Source organism: Asterias rubens, chromosome 10, assembly GCF_902459465.1.
Source record: "Asterias rubens chromosome 10, eAstRub1.3, whole genome shotgun sequence".
In the NCBI taxonomy this organism is placed as follows: domain Eukaryota; kingdom Metazoa; phylum Echinodermata; class Asteroidea; order Forcipulatida; family Asteriidae; genus Asterias; species Asterias rubens.
The window spans coordinates 7,212,675-7,222,969 of NC_047071.1; the positions used below are offsets into that span (position 1 = coordinate 7,212,675).

At 35.7% G+C, this 10,295-nt stretch overlaps 1 protein-coding gene across 2 annotated transcripts in view; it reads left to right on the plus strand.

Moving 5' to 3' along the window:
- The window catches only part of LOC117295999 (ceramide transfer protein-like), a 31,659-nt gene extending 22,672 nt beyond the window's left edge, over positions 1–8,987 (plus strand). For both annotated transcript variants that reach the window (XM_033778832.1, XM_033778833.1), the window contains exon 13: positions 6,570–8,987. In XM_033778832.1, coding sequence (XP_033634723.1) covers positions 6,570–6,697 — 128 coding nt within the window. In that variant the 3' untranslated portion in view covers positions 6,698–8,987. The remainder of the gene's footprint in view (positions 1–6,569) is intronic.
- Positions 8,988–10,295: the final 1,308 nt, after the last annotated feature.

The following is a 10,295-nucleotide window of genomic DNA, read 5'->3' on the forward strand; positions in this document are numbered from 1 at the left end:
AACCTTTTTTTCTTGCCATTCTAATTTGTTTCTTAAATGAAATTAGGTTTGGACACCCATGTAAAGAGGTTTGATGTAATCATTTACAGATTTTAATGGTTCATATTTGTATAGGGTTTATGTTTTGAAGCACAATAAGACAGTTGGAAAGCCTTAATGTATTGGGCCTAGCAATGGCATCTCAGGGAGAGATGAAAGGCCATGTGACTAAGCAGTCTAAGACGTCTTTAGAAAATATTGGCTGGTACATGAAAGAAACATTTGATAAAGGCATGATTGGAATCAGTGCAAAGACTGATCTTCTATGCACATTACACAACGAATCATGTATACACTACATTATACATCAGGTCCAAAGTTGAAGCTCAACCAACAGTTTGATTGTTGTGACTAGCTGTTGATAAATATTCATGTTCATAAGAAAGCTGAGCTAGATTCTGAAGCATCAAAGTGTGGAGCCGGATGCTTGGTCTACATTTACCAGAACCTACATTTTATACACTACAAATGTTGTGACCGAGGAAAATTGCAGACATTAAATTTTAAAGAAATTTTCTCAAATCTGGAAGAAAGTTTAAGACATCAAGTTAAGCTAGGGCAGCCCCCAGATTCAGCTCATGCTAGACAGGCTCTTTTGTTGTTTTGACTAACGCTGGCTTGGCGGTCGGGGCACCATACCCATATCATTGATGATGTCATCGTCAGCCAATCACCGTGCAGGAAAACTATGTGTTCTTATGGTGGGGTTTTTTTTGTAACGGAGTGTTGGACTATCGGTGTAAATTGCTGTATCCTGACTGGAATAGCTACAATCCGGTCTCGCTTTTAACATTTCCAGGTAGAATATGGATTTTGTGTGTGCTGCGGATTGACTATATAAAAACTTTCTGGCTTCGTGAGACGTCAGAATTTTAGGCTTTAAATTTTTTCTTGACGATACATCGTTGGTTAAAGAAGCAATACTACCCAAGCTTAAATCAAGTTTGGCATCTCAGAGGGAAAGTCATGACATTTTCCATGAAATTTAATGTTGATATTTAAATCTTCTATTTCTCTCAAGGGCCACAATGCAGTCTTGATATGTCTTTATTTCAGCTGTCCAGTTCCATTCAGTACAGAAAATGCACGATGTTAAGAAATACAAAAGTTTATAAATTTCAGAAACATGTAAATTAATGCTGAAATCCCCAGTGAGGCACAGATTAATACTGATCTTTTGGCATTTGGATAAGAAAGGATTGTTCTGCATAAATATAATTGGAGGTTTTAAAAGTTTGAAGAGTCCTGCTCAAAGTATTTGACAATTAGCAAGTCAATTGAGTGTATCTAAGCAGCTGGCTTTATAGACGATTTGACCTTGGACATCATGTTTACAAAAGAGCCACAGAGCCTGGACTTCCTGCAGGCACGATTTGTACCTGGCCTAATATGGAATCAAACGTAAAATTTTATGGAGATTGCACTGTCTAATTCCTATCAACTTTTGATATGATGAAAGGGGGCACATCTCAAAACTTGTCCAGCTTTTACTTTCATAATTCTTGGATTTATGTGGAAATTATGACACAAAATGTCAGCTTTCCCATAGGACTGGTGTAGTATCTTGCCTGCCAGAATACCCAAAAAATGCACAAGGTCACGCTTCTTGTAAACAAAGTTCTCATGGTCTACGTATACACCAGCCTTTTAGCAACAAACAAGGCCATATTATCTGTTAACCTCTCTAGTGTAAATGCAATGAACAAAGTCATATTTTTGTGCATATGTGTCCATGTTGTCATTGGTTGAATTGAACTGATGTTTTCTATTGCCATGTTTGACACAGCTATACAGTTAGAGTCCCTCTTGTGACAGCTTTTCTGGATCACTCCATGTTCCTAGTAGTCAGTGACATTGCATTATTGTTTGATTAGTTAGATTGTTTGGGGTCATATGTCAAGGACTTGATGTTTCCTGTGGACAGTTGACCTATGTGTATAATGTGGATGTACAAACCTAATGGAGTGGGAGTGGTAGGGTATCAGATAAATTTGTTAATAGGATCCTGTTGATAAAAACTGTGACTGGACACAATAATAGTGGGTATTGGGCTTAAAGCCAGAATTACATAATTTTTGTTGCAAAGAGAAAAAGACCTCCAAATTGCTACCGTGCAGATTTACTTGGCGCCACTATTTAATTCTTGACCATCTTTTGAAACATCTTTAGAATGCCATTGGCCCAAATTAAAAGAACACAAAATAAATTATCTGATATGCCTGGCTTTACTACCACCGGTGGCACCCTTCCAGCTAACATCATTGTTTCTTATCTTCGTCCTTACATTGTCATAATCAAAACCCAAATTGTCCATCATGGCTCATGGTAACGAGTAATGGGGAGAGGTTGATGGTATTAAATATTGTGAGAAACGGCTCCTTATGAAGTGATGTAGTTTTTGAGAAAGAAGTAATTTCTCACTAAAATATTTGAATGTAATTGGAGGCCTCAGCTGAGGTCTCGAATTGAAGCATTTGAAAGCACACATTTTGTGTGACAAGGATATTTTTTATTCCATTATTCTCTCACAACTTTGACAACTAATTGAGTTCAAATTTGTACAGGTGGCTTACTCTACAGAAATGTTGCGCTTGCATGAATTTTAAAAGTTCATTACATGCAAAGTAGACAAACTAAGCTGTCAGAAATCTTGTTTGTTTTTGGCCTCCTGTAATTTGATATGTTTTATGATGATTTGAAGTTTAGGGATTTTGAAGGGGTGTGTGTACCCTAAATAAGCAGGCAAATCTTGATTCCCATGTGTTGTAGTTCGAGCCACTTAATATATTTTGTTATGGTTAAATATCAGCTTTTAAACCTTTACTTCAATCCAAGGTAAAATTTAAAACCCGCAGGAAATATTATGAATGCCTACTATAGTTTTTTTAGGTATGGGTGTTGAAATGTCCCGACAGCCACGCAATAAAATGAAATACATGTAGTTGCTTATTTTTTACAATTAAGTGTATATTTCTTGTTCAAAGTTGAATCTATCTTCTATCCAATTGGCCTAAACCAAAAAAAAACTATTTAAATTGTAAATAAAATATGACATCTCAAAATGTGTCCCGTCAGTCACATTTTGTCCCGTCAGTCACGTTTGGTTTCATCAGTCACATTGATTTCCAGCCTGTCATTATCATTTTTGTTCAAACTTTGAGTCAAATACAGTGCTCAAATTTGAATTGGATTGTACAGTCACATCCATTTACATATTGAAATACATTGTGACAAACCACTTTTATTTATAGAAGGGATTAATTTATCCAAATAAAATAAAACATGGCTTTTTCGGTTTACCAAGGTCTTGACAAGTAGGCCTATATGCAGTGCACCTCTTCATTCAGGCAGAGAGTGTAAGAGACACCCATACCGAGAAACAGACATGTGCATCACTAAAGTCAACAGTTTGTTTTTACATTTCCCGATACTCGGGAAAGTTTTAATATACTTTTTCTTTGGACAGCAAAATAAACTACAACTTTAACTTGAGTGTTTAAAACTTTGCAGGGTCTTGGCCAATCGATAAAGGACCCGACTTTCTGCTCATTTCTTAATCACACAGCCAAGACACTCAATGCCTCATCTTACATTGCCTCCATCACAACATTGCTACATGTGGATTGCTGTTACTCGTAGAAGACATAAAGCTGCAAATGGCTTCTCTTACATTCTGCAACTGAAAAATGTACATTTCACTACTTTCGGGAGAAACTAAACTCTGCACAGTTTTTAGAAGACATAAACTGAATATTGTAGGGTTAATATATACATGTAAAGGCACTAATTACAGGACATACATAAATGTTGAGAAACTTCCTTATTGATAGAGTCTTGTTATGGATAGAGGGGGAAAAAGAAACTAACTACTTGATGTCATGTTATGTAGATTTAGTCTTCAGTAAACACACTGTCTATTCACTCAACTTTTAGTTTATTGAGAATTGTTGAGGGCTTGGTCAAAATCAGCACTTCAGTTTACATGTCAATGTAGATGGTAGATAGTTACTTCAGTTCACTTCCTTGTATGACTTCCTGATGTGGTTTAATATGGACTTGTTTTATTTCTACCCTGGAGGATACTTTAAAGGGACACTTTGCCTTGGATCGATCTAGTTGGTCTATGAAAAGCTTTTGAAACTGTTTTTTTTTATATAAAAGCATATACATGTATGGTTAGAAAGATGTTTTAAAAGTAGAATAGAATGTAATGGTCCACATACATATGCCCTGAATCTGCATGGTTTTCCTTTTATTTTGCGAACTAACATGTTTGGGTAATGAATTAGTTCACTTTGTGTCACAACTCGTTGCTAGTGTTCTATACTTGTATATTGAATGGTATTGTAATGTGAGCCATTCAATCCTAGGCGTCATGGGGAAACAAAACCCTGGTATTTCTAGGTAGACCCAGGGGGATGTGGAGGGCATACGTATTTACCACAGTTCTTTAGAATTTGGGGGAAAGCATTGATGACTCTAAATCGCTGATGCATGAAATTGGTTAAAAGTTCATGATGAAGTGTTTTGATGAAGAGGTTTGTTACTACATGTAGTATAGAGAATGTAAAATGTTTATAAAATGGGAAATATTGTAAAACTCAAAGTTTGAAAGATTATTGTGGAACCCTAAGTAAGTTTAGAAACTTAATTCAGTGCTGGTGGTTAAAAGGTCTTGCTTTATCCCTTCAATGGAGAGGTACATGTACATGTACAAATGTATAGGGATTGCAGTCAGGCGGGAGTCAGGACAGCAAATATAATCAAACTATTATTACCAAACACAAGAACTTGTATTAAAGGGAAGGTACACGTTTGGTAATTACTCAAAACAAATATTAACTTAACAATTGACTTGGTAACGAGCATTGGAGAGCTGTTGATAGTATAAAACATTGTGGGAAACGACTCCCTCTGAAATATTGTAGTTTTTGAAAAAGAGGTACTTTCTCACTAAAATAACAAAAGACTTCTAGCTAGAAGTCTTTTATTCCTATCCGAAAGCACACAAATTCGTCCAAACTAGAGTGTTTTTTCTTTCATCATTTTCTCGCAACTTCAATCACCAATTGAGCCCAAATTTTCACAGGCTTGTTATTTTATGCTTATGGTGAGATACACCAAGTGAGAAGACTGATCTTTGACAATTACCAAACGTGTGCATGTACCTTCCCTTGAATTAAATGGCATATAACGGATTATAGAAACATCCATTTTGTATCAAAATTGTAGCACTTGAATTATTTGTGTGGTAGACAACAAAGCATAAAAACACAACTTTTATTTTTTTGTAATTTGTTATTGGAAATTTAGTACTAATCTTTGGTTGATAAATCTACAATGGGCCTTGAGTTTCTTGCTTGACCCAATTTTTTGTGTAGCTCTATGTTATAACCAGTATTGTAGCCACAGTGGGCGGTGCTGGGCTCCAGTTTTTGCCCAGCACTCGGAGCAAAATTCATTGTGCTGCCCAGCACAGATTTCAAATATTGTCCACTGTGCATTGATCTCAGTCCCTGTCAGTACAGCTCATGATAAGGAGTATCAGATGTCACAGAGAAAGAACACAGTCAAACAGCCATTCAACTTATTGCATGGACCCCATAACACGAACAGTTTGGATACCTGGCCCCACTTCAGCAATAATGGCCCATAATTCAACATTATTGCCCACCACTAAAATTGGTCTAGCTACAACCACCATGACATGCATTCAAGTTCGATGTGGCCAGGTTTGCACCAGTTTTCCGTGCGTCATGTAAATGCAAAGAAATTGGCACAAGTCAACTTTTGGTTGCAACAAAGGCTCTTTCAATGAAGTTGTGTACACAAAATATATATATTTGAAACCAGTCTGAAAGGAAAGAATTGTATCCTCTAGATTGAACACCAGTCCGACAGAACACCTTACAGACAGTTCAAGACATATCTGTGCCAGCAATACTCAAATTAGTGTAATAGATGATGTACTGACTTAAACTTACATCGAATATTGCAACTGACATGCGGATTTACATAAAACAATGAAACTCATGTATTTATGGCACTACATGTAGTTTCAGTTAAATGAGCTAAAACAATAACTAACTCAAAATGCTAAAAATGGATTGCTTAAAAAGTGCAGTTGTTGTACAATTCTAATTATCTTGTAAAAAAAGGAAATCAAGTTGTTTTCTGACAGGTTATTTGGGTACCGGTTCAGATTTTTAGATGGTGCTGCAATGGTTTGAATACAATGTGTTTGAGGTGTGCAAATTAATCTTTTCCTTATTTGAAAGACAGAGACCTTCCCATATCCCCTAATATCATCTTCTTTTTGATAACCCAACTCCCAAAATTGTGGACTTAAGTAAGGTTAATATGCTTGTTCCAGTGTTATATGCACTTATTGTCAAGGAATGCAAGACAATATTTAAGAATGTCAGACAACTTTGTAAATATGATTCAGGGAATTTTTAACAATGGGATGATTTGACTGTATTAAACCAATGTTTTGAAACTAATCAACTGTTATGTGTTGTATTTTACAGCCAATCCAGGAGGTTGGGTACCAAGCTCTGTTATTCGTGCGGTCTACAAGAGAGAATACCCCAAGTTCCTCCGTCGCTTCTCCGGACATGTGGTGGAATCCTTTAAAAACAAACCTATCATGTGGTAGTATTGTTGTCACCGACATAAAGAGAAAAAAACATCGCTGACAAATTCCAATTTGATATGCTTAGTTGTAGAATCAAACAATAAGAGAGAGGCAATTTAGCAAACAGTTTCTTGTGTGATGGCTGCCTGTTAATGAGTCAAGACTTGTAGATCTTATGTCCAAGAGATACAAATCATATTCGCTGATAAAGATACCCAAGACATCACGCAATATCTTGATGATATCTTGAATTTTTATTAAGAAGGTTGCTTTTAAAAATTGAGTATACTTTCCAAAGTTTGTTTATTAAGTTGTGGGAGATAAAAATCAGTTACAACTCACTGCCCAGGTTTATGGGGTTAATTAGGATGGACAAAATTGCTTACAAATATGTGTGGGTTGGTACTACAGTTACAAATAGTTCACATGACAGTTGTTTGGCTGGTAACACACAAATTGGGCAATAGATAGACTTGATTTGCTGGTGTGGGGGCATTAAAGCAGGAAATGGAAAGTCACCATGAAGTTTAAAAGTGTGCTTAATACAGGATGTGATGTGAACATGTAGGGAAAATGAATCAACTTTAATAGAGGTGCTATTTTACTCTTCTCTTAGAGTGATATCATTCTATTTTTTAATTTTGTCTTTGTACACCCCTATTAGTAACTTTCTTTGTTTAGGAACCCTTCATTTAATCCATCACATTCCAACAGGTTTAGTTGATTGAACTATTATCCAAGTTGCCATGCCTGGCCTCATACATGACAAAATCTGCTGGAGAATGTAGTGTTTGTGGGTTGGATTCCGGGTTGGATTCCCAAACCAGTACGTAGCCTGTGGATGGTTTCCAGAGGACTAAACTAGCACAGAGTGAAAGTGTCAAACCAAAACTATTATACACATATTGACTGGCAACTGGTAACTAGTGTACGTCTTTGACAATTACCAATAGTGTCCAGTGTCTTTAAAACAAGTGAGCAAACTTTTGTTTCTTTCTTATTTATATATTCTTACTTGTCAGTCTCTCTAAAACTTTAAATGTTCTTAATTGCACAATTCAATATATGAAGGAGGGAGGGTAGGGTGTCATTCTGTAATACACGTACATGAAGTAATAAACTCAACACAGATTTTGGATTTTTACACTGTTCATCTTGTAAGAGAATGGCAATTGTCAACTTTAAATAATAAGAAGCAGTATTGAATTTTTTTTTTATATTTCATATTTGCTGTAAACAAAATTAAGAATTAAACAAATTAAGTATAATTTCGTTTTTTTTAAGTATAAGTTTTCTTAATGTGTATTATATGTAATTAAATCCTTGAATATTAGTTCAAGTATCAGAAAGGAATTCTCTCAATGCATCTTTAAATATATCTACTTCGTTTTTGTTCATTACACTGCGCTGTTTGTACTGTCAAGTTAACGAATGAATCACCCAAATAATTGAATTGCAATCCAAATGCCCTCATGTGAGCATGCACAAAAGCCCAAACAAAACAACATTATTTTGACCATTGTTTTCAATCTTACCTCGACCACTACAATTGTTTCACTGATTTGTTTGATCTTATGTTTATAGAAAACAAGAGAATGGAATCAATCTACCCTGTAAAAAACACATCTCTTTTGTATTAGCCTTTCACGGCTTGATTGTTTTATATGTTGCTTAAAGAACAATTTGAAGTGCAGATATGACATGACACAGATTGTATTTAATTGTGTTATTGATTTGCATGAACATTGATTTATCAGATGGGGTTCAATTATAATGCATATTATTTGTTCCATGACTTACCATATATTATTATTATTTGCTGTTTTTGTTGCAAATTTACAATATTTTATGTTTACTTAAAATTATATCGTAATATAAAAGAATTATTATAACAGGAAAACAGTTTTGTATTGTGTAGGGATGATACAGCAGTAACAATTGGAAGAGTACAAGCTACATGATTTATCTTATCCCTATTGCAATTTAAATGTTATTTGTTTGGATGCTGAGCATTTGGTGCTGGAAAGTGTGGCATGTTGTACACCCCTCAACATAAAGTCCAACCTGCCAATGTTGATTGATTATACAATGTCCTACCTTCCCTTTCATTTATTTTGCACATTGTGTACAAAAAGATGTTACCATGGAGGCATGAAGAAATCTATTTCCAAGTCTAGGCAATTTAAAGGATTTTCTGAGTTTTCCTCCTGCATATTTAAATGATGACTTATAAATAATATAAATAATGCAAATATGATGAATGATATGATGTAATAAATCTGTATAGAATATACACGGGAAGTAACAAGAACTGTATTAAGTGTTTTTGATTCATATTGTGTGTAATGATAATGATGGTGATAAGTTTGTACACTCTGTACACACAACGTTACTATAAGGGTTAACTCTCGTCGGCCCTCTACAGGGTCAAAAAAAATATATACACTTTTGAAACGGCTGCCAAGTAAACAAATAAATGATTCTGGGGGAAAGGTTGATAATGTATAGATAGCTTTTGGACTCGACTTTCATATTACACCAACAAGTCCGAAATAAATTCGTGCTAGGGTGAGCACTGCTCACTTTTGTAAAGTGTATGTAAGTAGGCTGTGCAGGAATTATTCTTCACTTTGTGAGAGGTAACTAGTCCTTTGGAGCTTACAAAATTCAGGGTGATATGATAAATTCATGATCAATTGCGATCAGTTTGGGTTCGCTGAGTGATTTTATTTGGTTTAATAAACCATATTTTGTATAGCATGAGTGAACAGGAATTGCATATTTTTCATGTAGCGTTGTAATTTTCCCTGGTAGACTCAGTGGTGTGTTCGGAGTCAGGATGGGGTGATGGTGACTTTGAATAAAAACTGATTTTAGGAATTATAATATTAATTGAACATCTCATTGACTTAATAACCAGATGGGGATTAAGTAAATTTATTATTCAAATACGGTTTGTTGAAAAGGGAATGTCACAGATGTTGGCTACTTATTCTTCGAGTTACCCATTGACCTGAAGTAGCCGAAATCTTGGATTGACTTTTGTAAGCTCCAAAGGACTTACCTCTCACAAAGGGAAGGCAAATTCCTGCCCAACCTAATTTCCATACATTTTACAAAGGTGAGCAGGGCTCACCTAAGGCGAATTTCTATATCCTTTACAAAGGTGAGCAGGGCTCAATTTCATAGCGCTGCTTAGCGGCCGATTTTGTGCTTACTTTGCAATGTCTATTTCATAGCGCTGCTAACCGTAAGCACGCGAAAGGGCATGCTAACCTTCCGGTGCTTACCGCACGAAAATAAATGACGTCACAATGCAAATCTACGGTAAACACGCAATATGGCCACCCAATTTTTCTGCTAACCAGCGAAATACGCTAAGGCTTAAGCAATTTGTTCTGCTACAGTAAGCACGCAAATTTACTTACCGTTAAGCAACGCTATGAAAGTGGGCCCAGGGCTCACCCAAGCTGAATTGTCGGCATTTTTGGTGTCATATGTAAGTCGAGTCCATCGCTATCCATACATATAAACCTTTCCCCCAGAATCAGATATATATATATTTTTTATTCGGCAGCCGTTTCAAAAGTGTTTAGTTTCTTTTACACACACGGTAGAC